The sequence below is a fragment of the Salmo salar genome, chromosome 06, assembly GCF_965601325.2.
Source record: "Salmo salar chromosome 06, fSalSal1, whole genome shotgun sequence".
In the NCBI taxonomy this organism is placed as follows: domain Eukaryota; kingdom Metazoa; phylum Chordata; class Actinopteri; order Salmoniformes; family Salmonidae; genus Salmo; species Salmo salar.
In genome coordinates, this window is record NC_138296.1 from 12,142,797 (window position 1) to 12,166,299 (window position 23,503).

Sequence of the window (23,503 nt, forward strand, 5' to 3'; positions counted from 1 at the left end):
CTTTAATGTGTCCAGTTACTGTAATCTGATGGGAGATGTGAAGAACCAGAACTCATTTAATGTGTCCATTTACTGTAATCTGATTGAAGATGTAAAGGACTACAACTCGTTAACACAGTTTTTTTGGGGCATTATCAAACTTATATCATATAACTGTCTGACTCCTGCTTTATAACAGTCAAAGTCATCTCCAGTAGGCCTGCTGAGAAAACTGTTTCCAACTTTCTGAAGAAAATGGGTTTTCTGTTGGAACATGCCTGGGTGTATGGATTCAGATAAACACAGAGCACACACGCACACAAAGACACACAAGCCCTCCCCATATCTAGCCGTGTGTGTGAGTGTGTGTGATGAGATAAGGGGATTACAGTGTCAGTGTGGTGGTTCTGGTGAGACTGACTGACATGGAAAGCTCTTCAGTAATCCTCATAATCCATCTGAACACAATGGCTGCCCCCTGACCTTCCCTGGCCCACACACACAAGAAGGGGTACACACACACCACTTGTAGCCTATACTTGTTATACTGTACATTACAAGCGCATCTTGACTACCCGCTGTTGCGCAGTGAAAGAATGCAACTTTACAAACTAACCATTCACCCTGGAACCGCAGGAGATTCAGGACATCTGCCCGCGTCGTGCCACGTCCTTTCAGAACGTCGTGTGCTCGTGCTGATCTCTCCGCATTAGACTTTTGTCTTGTCTGGTCATGCAGAAAAGCACTTGTTCTAGCGGTAGATATTCTGATGCTAATTCCAATGGCAGTAAACAGATGTTGTGTTGAAGCTGCCATATGTTTGGGGTGTATAAAAGGATGTTTAAAACGCTATAATAATATTTGCTTTTGCATTTCAGCGGGTTGGATAGAGGATTCGGCTACTTCGCCGACAGGCACACTTCAGTGACAAAAGTGGATTTCCTTCAACAATTCCAGTCTATTAAAGTAAAGAAATAACAATTGTTTTACAAATTATTTATGTAAAAAAAAAAGTCTATCATATTTTCAAGTTTTAAATATTAAACACGAAACACTTGTGGTGAAAACCTAAAGTTAAAATCAGCCTACATTATAAGGTGACTATTACGCACGTAGCCATGATGTGTGAAGGGTTTATTGGCCTATAACTCCTCATTGGAAATAAAGCAACAGATAATTATCTCTCACCATAGTCTTCTAGGATTGGTTGACTCTACTGTCAATCATACGCCCCAAGTCTAAACGGGATGAATGGGATGTAGGCTGCTCATCTGTTCGCCGTAGTGCGCTCCCTCTCGCTCACACGCCTGTTGGCCAAGTGATGGGAAACAACCGCCGAGAGTGTATTTTTACGCACAGGGCGCGGACACACCTGCCCCGAGTATCTTTTCGTTTCGTTTGGAATTCCGTATGAATGGAGCTGGAAAGGAGATGCGCTCATCACTAAATAATAAGAAGTCCGTTATAAACAGCGTGTAGGCAAGTTGTGGAAATATGTCAATTTCACCAGGATTTTTGCAGTGGAAGAGGAGCAAATAACTTTTGCCAATATGCGTTTTTGGATTATGACTCGTCTCGCCCGACTGTCCTATGGAATATAGCCCAATATATCAGAACCTGCATGTTGTCTCATCATCCCCCGTGAAGAATAAACTCTTTGTTTTCTGCATCATGTTGTCCCTGTGGGTGTATATGATATATTGCTGCGTCGGATACTGTTCAACCATGCCAAGTCTGATGGTCAGTACAGCCAACAGTAAACATTCACAACATCTCAAAAAAGTTGACCCTAACAGAACTCAACCCCGACTCCACAACGAAGGGGACTTGGAATCCGAACACCAAGAAGACCCGTTAGATTCTTTAGATCCGTTATTCGGCGCTTCACCCAGGGACTTGTTAAATAATGAGAATGATTTGGACAGCAGAGGAGGGGAGGACTGGGATGAGATTCGAAGCGAGCAGAGGACGTTGGATAATAATGTCGTGTCAAGTCTCTTCAACGAGTCAGGGCCGGTGGAGAGTAAGAAGTTGCCCCAGGCGATTATCATCGGGGTGAAGAAGGGAGGCACACGGGCGCTGCTGGAGTTCCTCCGGGTGCATCCAGACATCAGAGCTGTTGGGGCCGAGCCGCACTTCTTTGATCGGAACTATGACAAGGGACTGGAGTGGTACAGGTACATTTCATACACTTAATAACGTTAACTGATTAGAATACAAACTAATTATGTATATACTACTAAAATAATTCATAATTTGCCATTTAATTGAGCCAATCTATTTAATTTAATTTATTTTGTATCCATCTTCATTTCTAGACTACTATTCAGTCTATAACACATACATATGTCACAGGTTGGCTTGTCGATGAATGGGTTTCTGAGAAACACCGTTATTTTTAAAGTCACAAAGAACATCAAACAAAACCTCAAGGCTGTCAAGGAAGAATATCTATCTTTAGAATAGTATGTTTGCTGGCCTCTATATCTCTTCACATAGCTGTTGGAGGACGAATTCATACAGTGTCTTTAAACACGCCTCTAAGATAACATGCAACACTAAGATTAGATGGACATATGGCCATTGTGCTGAGTGGAAAAAATAACCAGATTGATTAGCATGGATTTAAACACACACACACACACACACACACACACACACACACACACACACACACACACACACACACACACACACACACACACACACACACACACACACACACACACACACACACACACACTCACACACACACTCACGCACACACATATGCACACACATATGCACACACCACACACATAGAATAGAAATAGGCCTACTCCACACAATGGTAACAATTAGTTAAAGTAATCAGTGCCTGTAGCTAAGTTAAGTTAATTAAAGTCGTGACCATTCATTGTGGCTCGTGTGGTTGGTGAATATAGGCCTACAGTAGTTCTGAAAAACTGTAACATGAATGTGCAGACACTATGGGTATCCAATGGAATGTGTTTATGAATGTATATCCTGTTCAAGGTGAAAATAAAACACATTTTCATTGGCCAGTAAAGCTATAATAAAGCTATAATAAAGTTATAATGAAGCTAGAAGTCTCTCCTCACAGTGTGATAAGTGTGAACTGAGGAATGTATCACTCTAACAGCTGACTACCAACTAACTCAAACAAATCTAAATACCACCTTGGTGTAATAAAAGAGTCCATATAAAGTATAGTCCTGAGTCATAGGGAGAGCCCTAAATGGTACCCATAGGCTCTGGTCAAAAGAAGTGGGAATAGGGTGCCATTTGGGATGCAGCCTATATTGGCCTAATAAAAGGGCCCAAATTCAATTATGCACCTTAAATGACACATAGAAACTGACTTGTTTGACAATTCCTTCTAGAGCTCAGACAAACATTCTACAGCTTCCATTCAGTTTGACTGTTCCTTCTAGAGCTCAGACAAACATTCTACAGCTTCCATTCAGTTTGACTGTTCCTTCTAGAGCTCAGACAAACATTCTACAGCTTCCATTCAGTTTGACTGTTCCTTCTAGAGCTCAGACAAACATTCTACAGCTTCCATTCAGTTTGACTGTTCCTTCTAGAGCTCAGACAAACATTCTACAGCTTCCATTCAGTTTGACTGTTCCTTCTAGAGCTCAGACAAACATTCTACAGCTTCCATTCAGTTTGACTGTTCCTTCTAGAGCTCAGACAAACATTCTACAGCTTCCATTCAGTTTGACTGTTCCTTCTGGAGCTCAGACAAACATTCTACAGCTTCCATTCAGTTTGACTGTTCCTTCTGGAGCTCAGACAAACATTCTACAGCTTCCATTCAGTTTGACTGTTCCTTCTGGAGCTCAGACAAACATTATAGAGCTTCTATTCAGTTTTTCTTCTGGAGTTTAGACCCAAACAGCACATGGTTTACTGCCAGGAGTCAACAGACTAAATCATGACATCATCCCCTAGCAGCCAGAAGCATCGTAATTCAATTGAGTGCTCCCGGTTCCAGGTATTGATTCTTAGGCTGTAATTCCCTTTACGACAACACAGCTTTAACCATGCCTGGTTCCCGAATGGCACCCTAGTCCCGATATAGTGCACTACTTCTGACCGGAGCTCATAGAGCTCATATCACACTATGTAGGGCATAGGGTGCCACTTGGGACACAGAATGAGTTAATTTCAAATTCCAGGGATCCAAAGCTATAGGAACAGTGAACAGTTAGCCCAGTGTTCAACAATGTGTGGTTGTAATGATCAATATATCAGTGCATCTCAGTGAGTTCTCAGTGTTAGCTAGACAGTTTCAGGAATTCTGTGGTTTTGATTGAAGACAGAAAAACATGAGCTGGAAGACAGTAACGTCTGAATGACATCTGACGTATTTATGTTAGTTAAAGGTGAACCTGCAACAGCTCATCCTCTGGCTCAGAACTGGTATTTCTAAACACATTAGAGCTGCAGGTTCATGACTGTGTTGGCCTACAGTAAGTATCCACAGTGGGGAAACACAGTGCAGTTGTCTCTGTAGGATGTCATGAAAGAACCCTGTAGCTGATTCCCTGGAGTGGTTGTTAGGTTAATTAAAACCCCTCAGCTTGAGTAAGCCCAGCCAGACCATTCAGACCCCAGCCAGACCATTCAGACCCCAGCCAGACCATTCAGACCCCAGCCAGACCATTCAGACCATTCAGACCCCAGTCAGACCATTCAGACCCCAGCCAGACCATTCAGACCCCAGCCAGACCATTCAGACCCCAGCCAGACCATTCAGACCCCAGCCAGACCATTCAGACCATTCAGAACCCAGTCAGACCCCAGCCAGACCATTCAGACCCCAGCCAGACAATTCAGACCATTCAGAACCCAGTCAGACCCCAGCCAGACCATTCAGACCCCAGCCAGACCATTCAGACCATTCAGACCCCAGTCAGACCATTCAGACCCCAGTCAGACCATTCAGACCCCAGCCAGACCATTCAGACCCCAGCCAGACCGTTCAGACCATTCAGACCCCAGCCAGACCATTCAGACCCCAGCCAGACCATTCAGACCCCAGCCAGCCCATTCAGACCCCAGCCAGACCATTCAGACCCCAGCCAGACCATTCAGACCCCAGCCAGACCAGTCAGACCATTCAGACCCCAGCCAGACCATTCAGACCCCAGCCAGACCATTCAGACCATTCAGACCCCAGTCAGACCATTCAGACCCCAGTCAGACCAGAGCACCATGACCTCAGACAGCCAAGGAACACTACGGCCACCCCTTAATGATGCTTCTGTTCAGGGACTAGGGAGGGAGGGAGGGAGGGAGGGAGGGGAAACCCCACAGGTCTCTGTACTAATGACCATCACTAGTGACCGTCATCACCTTGGATCAACAGAGTCATTTCCCTCTACTCTGTCTTTTAGTGAAGTCACAGTGGAGGGAGGTCACATGGTTATCCGAGGTCACATGGTTATCCACATACCAACCAGTAAACTTACTGTTAAAACATTCTAGATGATCAGAAAGGGTGCCAGTTATTCGGTGCTTACTTGAGCTGGCCCAACTCTTTCACCATGGAGGATAGTCCTCTTACCATGAGGTTAGTTATTTCAGTGTTGGTCCTAACTTTATCCTTAGGAGGGGATGGACAGGGAGAGGGTATGGTGTGGCTTGACTAACTCTCGTAAAGCCTCCACCACTGTCTAATTATCAGTCAGTTGCCTGGGGAGAGGAGGTGCAGGGGAGGGGAGAGAGGGGGCTGAGGAGCAGCTCTGCTGGGTGGCCTGGTCCAGGCCCGTCCCCCGTGGAGGCATTGATCTCTGCTGCCCACATCTCCACACTGTTGGTCCAACAGTGCTGTAGAAGCCCCCCACCCTGCAGTCTAGAGCCACACAGAGAGGAGAGGCCATACACATAGAATAACTACAGCACACAATATGGTCGCCTTGAAAGGGGATTCTCATCTAGTCCTTCTATTTCTATGGCCAAGGCCTGGCGCAGCGGGGACTCCGGCCACAGATATAGCTAGTTGGCCACGCTTTCACAGAATATAGACATACTTACACCAAGATGCAGAAAGACAGGATCTGCCAGACAAATTGTAGGCTGCATGCTCACTCATACAGGAGGGAGGGAGCGCGGAAGTAGGGAACTCCCAAAGGCCGTGGGAATGTTTTTTTCCATTCCATTCCATCCTTCCTCCTCCTTTCTCTATAAGTCACTGTTTTATTTCTCAGTTAGACTTCTTGACTTATTCTCTTCTTGATACTATGAATTTAGAGAGGAGGACATCTGGGCACCACATGCTGCTGGAATCAAAAGGCATGAAGTGATCCTGGAAAATGGACCCATTCTGTTGAAATGTGACATGAAGTGATCCTGGAAAATGAACCCATTCTGTTGAAATGTGACATGAAGTGATCCTGGAAAATGGACCCATTCTGTTGAAATGTGACATGAAGAATTCCTGGAAAATGAACCCATTTTGTTGAAATATGACATGAAGTGATCCTGGAAAATGAACCCATTTTGTTGAAATATGACATGAAGTGATCCTGGAAAATGAACCCATTTTGTTGAAATATGATAGTGTGGGGTTTTTCTATTCTCGTCAGTTTCCAGAGGTCCTTTTTTGTGAAACAATGATTGGTTATATTCTAATCCTCTGCTTGCTATCTCACTGACATTGTCAGAGGATGGGAAACAGTTATTCTAACCCCAAACAGAGCTGCATGGGAGCTGGGTGGGAGCTTGGTAGGAGCTGGGTGGGAGCTTGGTGGGAGCTGGGTCGTTGGTGGGAGCTGGGTCGTTGGTGGGAGCTGGGTCGGAGCTTGGTGGGAGCTGGATCGGAGCTGGGTGGGAGCTGGGTGGGAGTTTGGTGGGAGCTGGGTCGGAGCTGGGTGGGAGCTTGGTGGGAGCTTGGTCGGAGCTTGGTGGGAGCTGGGTCGGAGCTGGGTGGGAGCTTGGTGGGAGCTGGGTGGGAGCTGGGTGGGAGCTGGGTGGGAGCTTGGTGGGAGCTTGGTGGGAGCTGGGTGGGAGCTGGGTTGGAACTGGGTTTGGGATAGGTATATATAGTGAAAGATGGGGTTGAGTCCCAAATAGCACCCCATCCCCTATATAATGCACTACGTTTGACCAGAGCTTTATAGGCCCTGGTCAAAAGTAATGCCTTTTCTAGGAAATAGAGCGCCATTGGGGATGCAGCCAGAGAGAGGGCAGTAAATTGAAAGTGAGTCTTTAGAATCTGCAGCGGCGGTGGGGGTGTACAGCTGAAAGAGGAGCAGAGGAACCCCTGGGGTTTATATTAACCCTAGTGATAATAGAACAGGGCCATTAGAGTGAAACGTGGTTTCTCTTCACTTTACGTTGTATGCAAATGTCCCTCAGGAGCGGGAAAGTGCTTTTTCAACAAACACAGCTTGAAACCTTCGGAACGTTGCCTGCAAATGGAACTCTGGGTTCTGGAACTCTGAGGCTAGCAGGATGGACAGATTGTTAACACTACGCCTCAGTTTTCTCTATTCTGTTCTGAAAGTTGACTCTCCTCCTGAGGTCTTTCAGAGGGAGAAGTTGCATTTCCCTTCAGGTAGTTCATACAAGTCCATTTGGTTTTCTTTTTGCTGACTACAAACCCTTAGTAGTTTTTATGGACACAGGGGAATAAAATGGTTTAAGAAGCAGGAAAGCCATCCATGTAGATTCTTCCCAGCTAAATTCAATGCATCAGCATATTGATAGGCAGGAAAAGAAGAGAACATCTGTTGAGAATGAGGAAAGGGCCCAAAGGGGCGGTATAGGACTACACTAGGTATTGAAATATGCTGACATTTGTTTCTGAACATTCCCGAAATAGTTGACTTTTAGCTGACTCAGCTATGTGAACAGTATTGGTTAAGACCTACTTTTACTTCTCCGAGTTCAATAGCTGGAAAACTAAAGTTAATCTCTCATCAAACTATTATCAATCAGGGATGGAAACTGTCATTTCAGGTGGTAAAACCCGGGGTTTTATTGGAGGTCATCAGACCACAGCACTTTGTCAGACACTTAGAAGAACATGGAAACATTGTGGATCAGTTCAGTTGTTTAGTTCTCTCCTTCTCTGTCCTCCTGGAGTTGTTTAGGTCTCTCCTTCTCTGTCCTCCTGGAGTTGTTTAGTTCTCTCCTTCTCTGTCCTCCTGGAGTTGTTTAGTTCTCTCCTTCTCTGTCCTCATGGAGTTGTTTAGTTCTCTCCTTCTCTGTCCTCCTGGAGTTGTTTAGTTCTCTCCTTCTCTGTCCTCCTGGAGTTGTTTAGGTCTCTCCTTCTCTGTCCTCCTGGAGTTGTTTAGTTCTCTCCTTCTCTGTCCTCCTGGAGTTGTTTAGTTCTCTCTTTCTCTGTCCTCCTGGAGTTGTTTAGTTCTCTCCTTCTCTGTCCTCCTGGAGTTGTTTAGTTCTCTCTTTCTCTGTCCTCCTGGAGTTGTTTAGTTCTCTCCTTCTCTGTCCTCCTTGAGTTGTTTAGTTCTCTCCTTCTCTGTCCTCCTGGAGTTGTTTAGTTCTCTCTTTCTCTGTCCTCCTGGAGTTGTTTAGTTCTCTCCTTCTCTGTCCTCCTGGAGTTGTTGTTTAGTTCTCTCCTTCTCTAACCTCCTGGAGTTGTTTAGTTCCCTCCTTCTCTGTCCTCCTGGAGTTGTTTAGTTATCTCCTTCTCTATCCTCCTGGAATTGTTTAGTTCTCTCCTTCTCTATCCTCCTGGAGTTGATGTTTAGTTCTCTCCTTCTCTAACCTCCTGGAGTTGTTCAGTTACCTCCTTCTCTGTCCTCCTGGAGTTGTTTAGTTCTCTCCTTCTCTATCCTCCTGGAGTTGTTGTTTAGTTCTCTATCCTCCTGGAGTTGTTGCTTAGTTTGCTCTTTCTCCATCCTCCTGGAGTTGTTGTTTAGTTCTCTCCTTCTCTGTCCTCCTGGATATGTTGTTTAGTTCTCTCCTTCTCTGTCCTCCTGGAGTTGTTTAGTTCTCTCCTTCTCCATCCTCCTGGAGTTGTTCAGTTCTCTCCTTCTCTATCCTCCTGGAGTTGTTGTTTAGTTCTCTCCTTCTCCACCCTCCTGGAGTTGTTGTTTAGTTCTCTCCTTCTCCATCCTCCTGGAGTTGTTGTTTAGTTCTCTCCTTCTCTATCCCCTGGAGTTATTGTTTAGTTCTCTCGTTCTCCATCCTCCTGGAGTTGTTGTTTAGTTCTCTCCTTCTCTATCCCCTGGAGTTATTGTTTAGTTCTCTCGTTCTCCATCCTCCTGGAGTTGTTGTTTAGTTCTCTCCTTCTCTATCCCCTGGAGTTATTGTTTAGTTCTCTCCTTCTCCATCGTCCTGGAGTTGTTGTTTAGCTCTCTCCTTCTCTATCCTCCTGGAGTTGTTGTTTAGTTCTCTCCTTCTCTATCCTCTTATTACTGATCAGATCCTCTCGTACTGTAGACCTGTACATCTCTAATGTTATTACTGATCAGATCCTGTCAGACTGTAGTTCTGTACATCTCTGATGTTATTTCTGATCAGATCCTGTCAGACTGTAGACCTGTACATCTCTGATGTTATTACTGATCAGATCCTGTCAGACTGAAGACCTGTACATCTCTGATGTGATTACTGATCAGATCCTGTCAGACTGAAGACCTGTACATCTCTGATGTTATTACTGATCAGATCCTGTCAGACTGTAGACCTGTACATCTCTGATGTTATTACTGATCAGATCCTGTCAGACTGAAGACCTGTACATCTCTGATGTTATTACTGATCAGATCCTCTCAGACTCTAGACCTGTACATCTCTAATGTTATTACTGATCAGATCCTGTCAGACTGTAGACCTGTACATCTCTGATGTTATTACTGATCAGATCCTGTCAGACTGAAGACCTGTACATCTCTGATGTGATTACTGATCAGATCCTGTCAGACTGTAGACCTGTACATCTCTAATGTTATTACTGATCAGATCCTGTCAGACTGTAGACCTGTACATCTCTGATGTTATTACTGATCAGATCCTGTCAGACTGAAGACCTGTACGTCTCTGATGTTATTACTGATCAGATCCTGTCAGACTGAAGACCTGTACATCTCTGATGTTATTACTGATCAGATCCTCTCAGACTGAAGACCTGTACATCTCTGATGTTATTACTGATCAGATCCTGTCAGACTGAAGACCTGTACATCTCTGATGTCATTACTGATCAGCTCCTCTCAGACTGTAGACCTGTACATCTCTGATGTTATTACTGATCAGATCCTCTCAGACTGTAGACCTGTACATCCCTGCAGCAGCTAGGATAGAGCCATGAGTTGGATTACCAAAGTAATTTATCAAACAAATCACCTAGCAGGAAACATATAGTTTTGGGCACGAAGAAGTTTCTTTTCCAGAATATTTTGACCTGTACATCTCTGATGTTATTACTGATCAGATCCTGTCAGACTGAAGACCTGTACATCTCTGATGTGATTACTGATCAGATCCTGTCAGACTGTAGACCTGTACATCTCTAATGTTATTACTGATCAGATCCTGTCAGACTGTAGACCTGTACATCTCTGATGTTATTACTGATCAGATCCTGTCAGACTGAAGACCTGTACGTCTCTGATGTTATTACTGGTCAGATCCTGTCAGACTGAAGACCTGTACATCTCTGATGTCATTACTGATCAGATCCTCTCAGACTGTAGACCTGTACATCTCTGATGTTATTACTGATCAGATCCTCTCAGACTGTAGACCTGTACATCCCTGCAGCAGCTAGGATAGAGCCATGAGTTGGATTACCAAAGTAATTTATCAAACAAATCACCTAGCAGGAAACATATAGTTTTGGGCAGGAAGAAGTTTCTTTTCCAGAATATTTTGTCACATTTTACTGAACATTTATTTTGCTGACTGTATATCGCTCTGGATAAGATAGTCTGCTAAATGATCAAAATGTATAACTGTAATTTATCCATCCTTGCCACCCTGACAGAGGTGTTGGTTCTGTTGTTCTGTTAACAGCAGGAAGGCAGAGAGTGATAAAACTGCTACGTGGTAGCGCAAGGCTGAAAGTGAGAGATCTATGGGTGGCAAGTAGCTAACCGAAAGGTTGCTGGTTCAAATCCCCAGCCATCTAGGAAAAACATCTGTTGATGTGCCCTTGAGCAACTTAACCCTAATTGCTCCTGTAAGTCTCTCTGGATGAGAGCGTCTGTTAAATGACTCAAATGTAAAACCAGAAGAGTGCATACACATTACGCCTATTCTCCGCCCTTCTCCTCTCATCTTCTCTCTAGACCTGGGCCTTCTTCCAACTGTTAATCAGGTGGCCTTGATTCCTGCTGCTGCATATTGCTGGTATGAGAAGAGTCGAGGAGTGGATAGAAAAGGAGAGGAGGAGAGCATGGGAAAGCCTTTCTCTGCATTATCTGTGTTGAAAGGAATGCTGTAGAGATATTGGACATACGAGCACAGTGAAGAAGGCACTGAGTGCACAGAGAGAGAGAGAGTGATGAGAACGTCTTTTACACGGTTGATAAGAGAAAGTTCCACCGGTATCTATGGCCAAAGAACGGCCTCATCGTTCCTTCTAAGAAGCTGTTCTCTTTGATTCATGTCTGGAACTTGTCTCACAGAAATGTTGCCAGATTATTCTGAGTGTCTGCATACCATCGCCTCTTATCCAGTGTTTGGTGGTCTGAGGAGAGGAGTGGTTCCCAGTAGTAGACCCTATAGTCCTGGTAAATCCTCCCCTCTGAGCTGGTAGATAGTAGTAGACCCTATAGTCCTGGTGAATCCTCCCCTCTGAGCTGGTAGATAGTAGTAGGACCCTATAGTCCTGGTGAATCCTCCCCTCTGAGCTGGTAGATAGTAGTAGACCATATAGTCCTGGTGAATCCGCCCCTCTGAGCTGGTAGATAGTAGTAGGCCCTATAGTCCTGGTGAATCCTCCCCTCTGAGCTGGTAGATAGTAGTAGACCATATAGTCCTGGTGAATCCTCCCCTCTGAGCTGGTAGATAGTAGTAGGCCCTATAGTCCTGGTGAATCCTCCTCTCTGAGCTGGTAGATAGTAGTGGACCCTATAGTCCTGGTGAATCCTCCCCTCTGAGCTGGTAGATAGTAGTGGACCCTATAGTCCTGGTGAATCCTCCCCTCTGAGCTGGTAGATAGTAGTAGACCCTATAGTCCTGGTGAATCCTCCCCTCTGAGCTGGTAGAGAGTAGTAGACCCTATAGTCCTGGTGAATCCTCCCCTCTGAGCTAGTAGACAGTAGTGGGCCCTATAGTCCTGGTGAATCCTCCTCTCTGAGCTGGTAGATAGTAGTAGACCCTATAGTCCTGGTGAATCCGCCCCTCTGAGCTGGTAGATAGTAGTAGGCCCTATAGTCCTGGTGAATCCTCCTCTCTGAGCTGGTAGATAGTAGTGGACCCTATAGTCCTGGTGAATCCTCACCTCTGAGCTGGTAGATAGTAGTGGACCCTATAGTCCTGGTGAATCCTCCCCTCTGAGCTGGTAGATAGTAGTAGACCCTATAGTCCTGGTGAATCCTCCCCTCTGAGCTGGTAGAGAGTAGTAGACCCTATAGTCCTGGTGAATCCTCCCCTCTGAGCTAGTAGACAGTAGTGGACCCTATAGTCCTGGTGAATCCTCCCCTCTGAGCTGGTAGATAGTAGTGGACCCTATAGTCCTGGTGAATCCTCCCCTCTGAGCTGGTAGATAGTAGTAGGCCCTATAGTCCTGGTGAATCCTCCTCTCTGAGCTGGTAGATAGTAGTAGACCCTATAGTCCTGGTGAATCCGCCCCTCTGAGCTGCTAGACAGTAGTGGACCCTATAGTCCTGGTGAATCCGCCCCTCTGAGCTGCTAGACAGTAGTGGACCCTATAGTCCTGGTGAATCCTCCCCTCTGAGCTGGTAGATAGTAGTAGACCCTATAGTCCTGGTGAATCCGCCCCTCTGAGCTGCTAGACAGTAGTGGACCCTATAGTCCTGGTGAATCCGCCCCTCTGAGCTGGTAGATAGTAGTAGACCATATAGTCCTGGTGAATCCTCCCCTCTGAGGTGGTAGATAGTAGTAGACCATATAGAACTGGTGAATCCTCCCCTCTGAGCTGGTAGATAGTAGTAGGCCCTATAGTCCTGGTGAATCCTCCTCTCGGAGCTGGTAGATAGTACTAGACCCTATAGTCCTGGTGAATCCTCCCCTCTGAGGTGGTAGATAGTAGTAGACCATATAGACCTGGTGAATCCTCCCCTCTGAGCTGGTAGATAGTAGTAGGCCCTATAGTCCTGGTGAATCCTCCTCTCTGAGCTGGTAGACAGTAGTAGACCCTATAGTCCTGGTGAATCCTCCCCTCTGAGCTGGTAGACAGTAGTGGACCCTATAGTCCTGGTGAATCCTCCCCTCTGAGCTGGTAGATAGTAGTGGACCCTATAGTCCTGGTGAATCCTCCCCTCTGAGCTGGTAGATAGTAGTAGGCCCTATAGTCCTGGTGAATCCTCCTCTCTGAGCTGGTAGATAGTAGTAGACCCTATAGTCCTGGTGAATCCTCCCCTCTGAGCTGCTAGACAGTAGTGGACCCTATAGTCCTGGTGAATCCGCCCCTCTGAGCTGCTAGACAGTAGTGGACCCTATAGTCCTGGTGAATCCTCCCCTCTGAGCTGGTAGATAGTAGTAGACCCTATAGTCCTGGTGAATCCGCCCCTCTGAGCTGCTAGACAGTAGTGGACCCTATAGTCCTGGTGAATCCGCCCCTCTGAGCTGGTAGATAGTAGTAGACCATATAGTCCTGGTGAATCCTCCCCTCTGAGGTGGTAGATAGTAGTAGACCATATAGACCTGGTGAATCCTCCCCTCTGAGCTGGTAGATAGTAGTAGGCCCTATAGTCCTGGTGAATCCTCCTCTCTGAGCTGGTAGATAGTAGTAGACCCTATAGTCCTGGTGAATCCTCCCCTCTGAGGTGGTAGATAGTAGTAGACCATATAGACCTGGTGAATCCTCCCCTCTGAGCTGGTAGATAGTAGTAGGCCCTATAGTCCTGGTGAATCCTCCTCTCTGAGCTGGTAGACAGTAGTAGACCCTATAGTCCTGGTGAATCCTCCCCTCTGAGCTGGTAGACAGTAGTGGACCCTATAGTCCTGGTGAATCCTCCCCTCTGAGCTGGTAGATAGTAGTGGACCCTATAGTCCTGGTGAATCCTCCCCTCTGAGCTGGTAGATAGTAGTAGACCATATAGTCCTGGTGAATCCTCCCCTCTGAGCTGGTAGATAGTAGTAGACCCTATAGTCCTGGTGAATCCTCCCCTCTGAGCTGGTAGATAGTAGCTAGACCCTATAGTCCTGGTGAATCCTCCCCTCTGAGCTGGTAGATAGTAGTGGACCCTATAGTCCTGGTGAATCCTCCCCTCTGAGCTGGTAGATAGTAGTAGGCCCTATAGTCCTGGTGAATCCTCCTCTCTGAGCTGGTAGATAGTAGTAGACCCTATAGTCCTGGTGAATCCGCCCCTCTGAGCTGCTAGACAGTAGTGGACCCTATAGTCCTGGTGAATCCTCCCCTCTGAGCTGGTAGATAGTAGTAGACCCTATAGTCCTGGTGAATCCGCCCCTCTGAGCTGGTAGATAGTAGTAGACCATATAGTCCTGGTGAATCCTCCCCTCTGAGCTGGTAGATAGTAGTAGACCCTATAGTCCTGGTGAATCCTCCCCTCTGAGGTGGTAGATAGTAGTAGACCAGCGGTGACCCCCCCTGAGCATAGACCTGGTGAATCCTCCCCTCTGAGCTGGTAGATAGTAGTAGACCCTATAGTCCTGGTGAATCCTGCCCCTCTGAGCTGGTAGACAGTAGTAGACCCTATAGTCCTGGTGAATCCTCCCCTCTGAGCTGGTAGACAGTAGTAGACCATATAGTCCTGGTGAATCCTCCCCTCTGAGCTGGTAGATAGTAGTGGACCCTATAGTCCTGGTGAATCCTCCCCTCTGAGCTGGTAGATAGTAGTAGACCATATAGACCTGGTGAATCCTCCCCTCTGAGCTGGTAGATAGTAGTAGGCCCTATAGTCCTGGTGAATCCTCCCCTCTGAGCTGGTAGATAGTAGTAGACCATATAGTCCTGGTGAATCCTCCCCTCTGAGCTGGTAGATAGTAGTAGACCCTATAGTCCTGGTGAATCCTCCTCTCTGAGCTGGTAGACAGTAGTAGACCCTATAGTCCTGGTGAATCCTCCCCTCTGAGCTGGTAGATAGTAGTGGACCCTATAGTCCTGGTGAATCCTCCCCTCTGAGCTGGTAGATAGTAGTAGACCCTATAGTCCTGGTGAATCCTCCCCTCTGAGCTGGTAGATAGTAGTAGACCCTATAGTCCTGGTGAATCCTCCCCTCTGAGCTGGTAGATAGTAGTAGACCCTATAGTCCTGGTGAATCCTCCCCTCTGAGGTGGTAGATAGTAGTGCCTATAGCCTGGTGAATCCCCCTCTGAGCTGGTAGATAGTAGTAGCCCTATAGTCCTGGTGAATCCTCCCCTCTGAGCTGGTAGATAGTAGTAGACCCTATAGTCCTGGTGAATCCTCCCCTCTGAGCTGGTAGACAGTAGTAGACCCTATAGTCCTGGTGAATCCTCCTCTCTGAGCTGGTAGACAGTAGTAGACCCTATAGTCCTGGTGAATCCTCCCCTCTGAGCTGGTAGATAGTAGTAGACCATATAGTCCTGGTGAATCCTCCTCTCTGAGCTGGTAGATAGTAGTAGACCCTATAGTCCTGGTGAATCCTCCCCTCTGAGCTGGTAGATAGTAGTAGACCCTATAGTCCTGGTGAATCCTCCTCTCTGAGCTGGTAGACAGTAGTAGACCCTATAGTCCTGGTGAATCCTCCCCTTTGAGCTGGTAGACAGTAGTGGACCCTATAGTCCTGGTGAATCCTCCCCTCTGAGCTGGTAGATCGTAGTGGACCCTATAGTCCTGATGAATTCTGTCTGTTCAAATTCTAATCATGATTGTTGTTAATTAGTTGTTGAAAGCCTGTGCTCACCTCCTTCAGATTACAATGGACCAGGTATGTAAGTAACGTTTTATTTGGATGTAAATGTAGAGTTAAAAGTACATGACTATACACCACACTCCTCCCCCAAGTCATCTGACAGCAACAGCCAAGCACAACAAGCTCCATACAGCCAGTCAGTCAGGGTTGTAAATTCCTACCTTTGAACCTGTTCCCTGATAGCAACAGATAACACAGACCAGCAGCTTCAAACAGCCTCTGTCTAGGAGGAGATTGGTTAATGAAGTCACCTGACAGACCAGCAGCTTCAAACAGACTCTGTCTAGGAGGAGATTGGTTAATGAAGTCACCTGACAGACCAGCAGCTCAAACAGCCTCTGTCTAGGAGGAGATTGGTTAATGAAGTCACCTGACAGACCAGCAGCTTCAAACAGCCTCTGTCTAGGAGGAGATTGGTTAATGAAGTCACCTGACAGACCAGCAGCTTCAAACAGCCTCTGTCTAGGAGGAGATTGGTTAATGAAGTCACCTGACAGACCAGCAGCTTCAAACAGCCTCTGTCTAGGAGGAGATTGGTTAATGAAGTCACCTGACAGACCAGCAGCTTCAAACAGCCTCTGTCTAGGAGGAGATTGGTTAATGAAGTCACTTGACAGACCAGCAAACACAACACAGCAGTTTCACAGCTCACACAGACACACAGTGATTAGGGGCTGGAGCTAAGAGATATCTAGTGGTTCAGGAGGAGGAAGAGGAGGAGGAGGAGGAGGAAGAGCAGGAGGAGGAGGAGGACAGGAAGGGTATGTTAAATCTCTATTGGCTGATATAGGAAGATGCTTTGCAACCTATTGGTTCCTCCAGGCAATCTAGTTTATAAACACAGAAACAATTGTGAAAGCTTGTTACATCTGCCCCCAAGGGCACTCTTCTTCACTCATCTAGCTTGCGAAGTTGTTCCCTCTCTGTCTCTCTGTTCTTCTCTCTCGCTTTCTCTTTGTCTCTCTTTCCCTCTCTCTCTCTCTTTCTTTCTCTCTCCTCTCTCATCTCTATTATTTCTCTCTCTTGTTCTCATTCTCTCTTTCTCTCCTCTCTCTCTTACTCTCTCTTCTCTCCCTCTCAAATAAATTAAATTCAAAGGGCTTTTTTGATTTATTTGGGTGTCTGTGTAATCTGAGGGAAATATGTGTCTAATATGGTCATACATTTGTCAGGAGGTCAGGAAGTGCAGCTCAGTTTCCACCTTGTGGGCAGTGTGCACATAGCCTGTCTTCTCTTGAGAGCCAGGTCTGCCTACGGGAGCCTCTCTCAATAGCAAGGCTAATCTCACTGAGTCTGTACATAATCAAAGCTTACCTTCATTTTGGGTCAGTCTCAGTGGTCGGTATTCTGCCACTGTGTACTCTCTGTTTAGGGCCAAATATAATTCTAGTTTGCTCTGTTTTTTTGTTAATTCTTTCCAGTGTGTCAAGTAATTATAATTTTGTTTTCTCAGGATTTGGTTAGGTCTAATTGTGTTGCTGTCCTGGGGCTCTGTGGGGTGTGTTTGTGTTTGTGAACAGAGCCTCAGGACCAGCTTGCTTAAAGGACTCTTCTCCAGGTTCATCTCTCTGTAGGTGAGGGCTTTGTTATGGAAGGTTTGGGAGTCACTTCCTTTTAGGTGGTTGTAGAATTGAATTGCTCTTTTCTGGATTTTGATAATTAGCAGGTATTGGCCTAATTCTGCTCTGCATGCGTTATTTGGTGTTTTACATTGTACGCTGCGGATATTTTTGGGCAGAATTCTACGTGCAGAGTCTCAATTTGGTGTTTGTCACATTTTGTAAATTATTGGTCAGTGAGCGGACCCCAGACCTCACAAACGTAAAGGGCAATGGGTTCTATAACTGATTCAAGTGTTTTTAGACATATGCTATTTAGTGTGTCAAATTTGATGTTCCTTTTTATGTATATTTTTTTGTGCTCTCGGGCAACGGTGTCTAGATGGAATTTGTATTTGTCATCCTGGCAACTGGACCTTTTTTGGAACACCATTATTTTTGTCTTACTGAGATTTACTGTCAGGGCCCAGGTCTGACAGAATCTGTGCAGAATATCTAGGTGCTGCTGTAGGTTCTCCTTTGTTGAGGAAAGACGCACCAGATCATCAGCAAACAGTAGACATTTCATTTCAGATTAGTAGGTTGAGCTGTTGAGTTTTTTGCCAATTTTAACAACACTTGTTGTGTGTGTACATGGATTTTATAATGTCGTATGATTTTCCCCCAACACCGCTTTCAATCAATTTGTATAGAAAACCCTCATATATCTCTCTCTCTCTCTCTCTCTTGCTCTGTCTCCGTCTCTCTCTCTCTCTCTCTCTCTCTCGGTCTCGCTCCCTCTCTCTTTCTCCTCTCTCTCTCTGTCTCTCTCTGTCTCTCTCTCTCTTGCTCTGTCTCTGTCTGTCTCTCTGTCTCTCTCTCTCTCTCTCTCTCTCTCTCTCTCTCTCTCTCTCTCTCATATCTATCTAATGCATTATTCATCCATCTTCCATCCAGGTTTGTTTTGCTCTGGGACTAAGTGTACGTTTTGATTGGTAGTACGTTTCTCTGTGACTCCCTCAGGGCCTTGAGAAAATGCACTCCGCTTGTGTATCCAAGAGATACGGCAGATAATTGCAGTAGTGTTGCAGTGATGCTGCTAGCTGTAGTGGTTGGTGTTTTGTTCACACCTCACACAGTAATAGGGAGAGAGGGAGATGGAATGCATGAGTGTAGTGGAGAGAGATGTATCGAGAGACTAATGGGGAAGAGGTTTTGTTGGTTTATGTGATTGCGACAGAAGGAAAGAGCAACCCCCTGTGTGTTTGTATTGGAGTAATGAGGTCTTTCCAAAGGAGCGTTCCCCATAGGCCAAGGACCCACCCCAAGGCTCCAGTCCGCAGTGCTCAGCTAAGGCTTTACCATGCCTGCTTCTGCAGTAGTTGGTTACATATATTCAGAAGGAGATTAGCAAATACCTTATTTGTGACAAAGTAGTAGTTTAGTAGTATTTAGAACTGTGTTATTCATTGTTAAAAAAATATAGTAATAACTCTACTTACGAGACATATACTATCAACCAACTCCTAATGTTAGTGACTGTACTAAAGTAGTGTTAGATATATACTACCAACCAACTCCTAATGTTAGTGACAGTACTAAAGTAGTGATAGATATGTACTATCAACCAACTCCTAATGTTAGTGACTGTACTAAAGTAGTGTTAGATATATACTACCAACCAATTCCTAATGTTAGTGACTGTACTAAAGTAGTGTTAGATATATACTACCAACCAACTCCTAATGTTAGTGACTATACTAAAGTAGTGTTAGATATATACTACCAACCAACCAACTCCTAATATTAGTGACTGTACTAAAGTAGTGTTAGATATATACTACCAACCAACTCCTAATGTTAGTGACTGTACTAAAGTAGTGATAGATATGTACTACCAACCAACTACTAATGTTAGTGACTGTACTAAAGTAGTCTTAGATCTGTACAACCAACCAACTCCTAATATTAGTGACTGTACTAAAGTAGTGATAGATATGTACTACCAACCAACTCCTAATGTTAGTGACTGTACTAAAGTAGTGATAGATATGTACTACCAACCACCTACTAATGTTAGTGACTGTACTAAAGTAGTGTTAGATATGTACTACCAACCACCAACTCCTAATATTAGTGACTGTACTAAAGTAGTGTTAGATCTGTACTACCAACCAACTCCTAATGTTAGTGACTGTACTAAAGTAGTGTTAGATATATACTACTAACCAACTCCTAATGTTAGTGACTGTACTAAAGTAGTGTTAGATATATACTACCAACCAACCAAGTCCTAATGTTAGTGACTGTACTAAAGTAGTCTTAGATCTGTACTACCAACGAACTCCTAATATTAGTGACTGTACTAAAGTAGTGTTAGATATATACTACCAACCAACTCCTAATGTTAGTGACTGTACTAAAGTAGTGATAGATCTGTACTACCAACCAACTCCTAATGTTAGTGACTGTACTAAAGTAGTGTTAGATCTGTACTACCAACCAACTCCTAATGTTAGTGGCTGTACTAAAGTAGTGTTAGATATATACTACCAACCAACTCCTAATGTTAGTGACTATACTAAAGTAGTGTTAGATATATACTACCAACCAACCAACTCCTAATATTAGTGACTGTACTAAAGTAGTGTTAGATATATACTACCAACCAACTCCTAATGTTAGTGACTGTACTAAAGTAGTGATAGATATGTACTACCAACCAACTACTAATGTTAGTGACTGTACTAAAGTAGTCTTAGATCTGTACAACCAACCAACTCCTAATATTAGTGACTGTACTAAAGTAGTGATAGATATGTACTACCAACCAACTCCTAATGTTAGTGACTGTACTAAAGTAGTGATAGATATGTACTACCAACCACCTACTAATGTTAGTGACTGTACTAAAGTAGTGTTAGATATGTACTACCAACCACCAACTCCTAATATTAGTGACTGTACTAAAGTAGTGTTAGATCTGTACTACCAACCAACTCCTAATGTTAGTGACTGTACTAAAGTAGTGTTAGATATATACTACTAACCAACTCCTAATGTTAGTGACTGTACTAAAGTAGTGTTAGATATATACTACCAACCAACCAACTCCTAATGTTAGTGACTGTACTAAAGTAGTCTTAGATCTGTACTACCAACGAACTCCTAATATTAGTGACTGTACTAAAGTAGTGTTAGATATATACAACCAACCAAATCCTAATGTTAGTGACTGTACTAAAGTAGTGATAGATCTGTACTACCAACCAACTCCTAATGTTAGTGACTGTACTAAAGTAGTGTTAGATCTGTACTACCAACCAACTCCTAATGTTAGTGGCTGTACTAAAGTAGTGTTAGATATATACTACCAACCAACTCCTAATGTTAGTGACTATACTAAAGTAGTGTTAGATATATACTACCAACCAACCAACTCCTAATATTAGTGACTGTCCTAAAGTAGTGATAGATATGTACTACCAACCAACTCCTAATGGTAGTGACTGTACTAAAGTAGTGATAGATATGTACTACCAACCAAATCCTAATGTTAGTGACTGTACTAAAGTACTGATAGATATGTACTACCAACCACCTACTAATGTTAGTGATTGTACTAAAGTAGTGTTAGATATGTACTACCAACCAACTCCTAATATTAGTGACTGTACTAAAGTAGTGTTAGATCTGTACTACCAACCAACTCCTAATGTTATTGACTGTACTAAAGTAATGATAGATATGTACTACCAACCAACTCCTAATGTTAGTGACTGTACTAAAGGAGTGATACATATGTACTACCAACCAACTCCTAATGTTAGTGACTGTACTAAAGTAGTGATAGATATGTACTACCAACCAACCAACTCCTAATGTTAGTGACTGTACTAAAGTAGTGTTAGATCTGTACAACCAACCAACTCCTAATGTTAGTGACTGTACTAAAGTAGTGACTGTACTAAAGTAGTGATAGATATGTACTACAGACCAACTCCTAATGTTAGTGACTGTACTAAAGTAGTGTTAGATTTGTACTACCAACCAAATCCTAATATTAGTGACTGTACTAAAGTAGTGATAGATTTGTACTACCAACCAACTCCTAATGTTAGTGACTGTACTAAAGTAGTGTTAGATATGTACTACCAACCAACTCCTAATGTTAGTGACTGTACTAAAGTAGTGATAGATATGTACTACCAACCAAATCCTAATGTTAGTGACTGTACTAAAGTTGTGATAGATATGTACTACCAACCAACTCCTAATGTTAGTGACTGTACTAAAGTAGTGATAGATATGTACTACCAACCAACTCCTAATGTTAGTGACTGTACTAAATTAGTGTTAGATATATACTACAAACCAAGTCCTAATGTTAGTGACTGTACTAAAGTAGTGTTAGATATGTACTACCAACCAAATCCTAATGTTAGTGACTGTACTTAAGTTGTGATAGATATGTACTACCAACCAACTCCTACTGTTAGTGACTGTACTAAAGTAGTGATAGATATGTACTACCAACCAACCAACTCCTAATGTTAGTGACTGTACTAAAGTAGTGTTGGATATATACTACCAACCAACTCCTAATGTTAGTGACTGTACTAAAGTAGTGTTAGATCTGTACTACCAACCAACCAACTCCTAATGTTAGTGACTGTACTAAAGTAGTGTTAGATCTGTACTACCTACCAACCAACTCCTAATGTTAGTGACTGTACTAAAGTAGTGTTAGATATATACTACCAACCAACTCCTAATGTTAGTGACTGTACTAAAGTAGTGATAGATATGTACTACCAACCAACCAACTCCTAATGTTAGTGACTGTACTAAAGTAGTGTTAGATCTGTACAACCAACCAACTCCTAATGTTAGTGACTGTACTAAAGTAGTGACTGTACTAAAGTAGTGATAGATATGTACTACAGACCAACTCCTAATGTTAGTGACTGTACTAAAGTAGTGTTAGATTTGTACTACCAACCAAATCCTAATATTAGTGACTGTACTAAAGTAGTGATAGATTTGTACTACCAACCAACTCCTAATGTTAGTGACTGTACTAAAGTAGTGTTAGATCTGTACTACCAACCAACTCCTAATATTAGTGACTGTACTAAAGTAGTGTTAGATATATACTACCAACCAACCAACTCCTAATATTAGTGACCATACTAAAGTAGTGTTAGATAAATACTACCAACCAACTCCTAATGTTAGTGACTGTACTAAAGTAGTGTTAGTTCTGTACTACCAACCAACCAACTCCTAATCTTAGTGACTGTACTAAAGTAGTGATAGGTATGTACTACCAACCAACCAACTCCTAATGTTAGTGACTGTACTAAAGTAGTGTTAGATATATACTACCAACCAACTCCTAATGTTAGTGACTGTACTAAAGTCGTGTTAGATCTGTACAACCAACCAACTCCTAATGTTAGTGACTGTACTAAAGTAGTGATAGATCTGTACTACAGACCAACTCCTAATGTTAGTGACTGTACTAAAGTAGTGTTAGATCTGTACTACCAACCAAATCCTAATATTAGTGACTGTACTAAAGTAGTGTTAGATATGTACTACCAACCAACTCCTAATGTTAGTGACTGTACTAAAGTAGTGTTAGATCTGTACTACCAACCAAATCCTAATATTAGTGACTGTACTAAAGTAGTGTTAGATTTGTACTACCAACCAACTCCTAATGTTAGTGACTGTACTAAAGTAGTGTTAGATCTGTACTACCAACCAACTCCTAATATTAGTGACTGTACTAAAGTAGTGTTAGATATATACTACCAACCAACCAACTCCTAATATTAGTGACCATACTAAAGTAGTGTTACATAAATACTACCAACCAACTCCTAATGCTAGTGACTGTACTAAAGTAGTGTTAGTTCTGTACTACCAACCAACCAACTCCTAATCTTAGTGACTGTACTAAAGTAGTGATAGATATGT

General features: G+C 43.7%; 1 protein-coding gene across 1 annotated transcript in view; it reads left to right on the forward strand.

Annotated features, from left to right (window-relative positions):
• The first annotated feature begins 1,238 nt into the window (after positions 1-1,238).
• LOC106606331 (heparan sulfate glucosamine 3-O-sulfotransferase 3B1) overlaps positions 1,239-23,503 on the forward strand; it is a 188,486-nt gene continuing 166,221 nt past the window's right edge. The window contains exon 1 of the mRNA XM_045719724.2: positions 1,239-2,156. Within this exon, the coding sequence (XP_045575680.1) occupies positions 1,570-2,156 (587 nt within the window). The 5' untranslated portion in view covers positions 1,239-1,569. The remainder of the gene's footprint in view (positions 2,157-23,503) is intronic.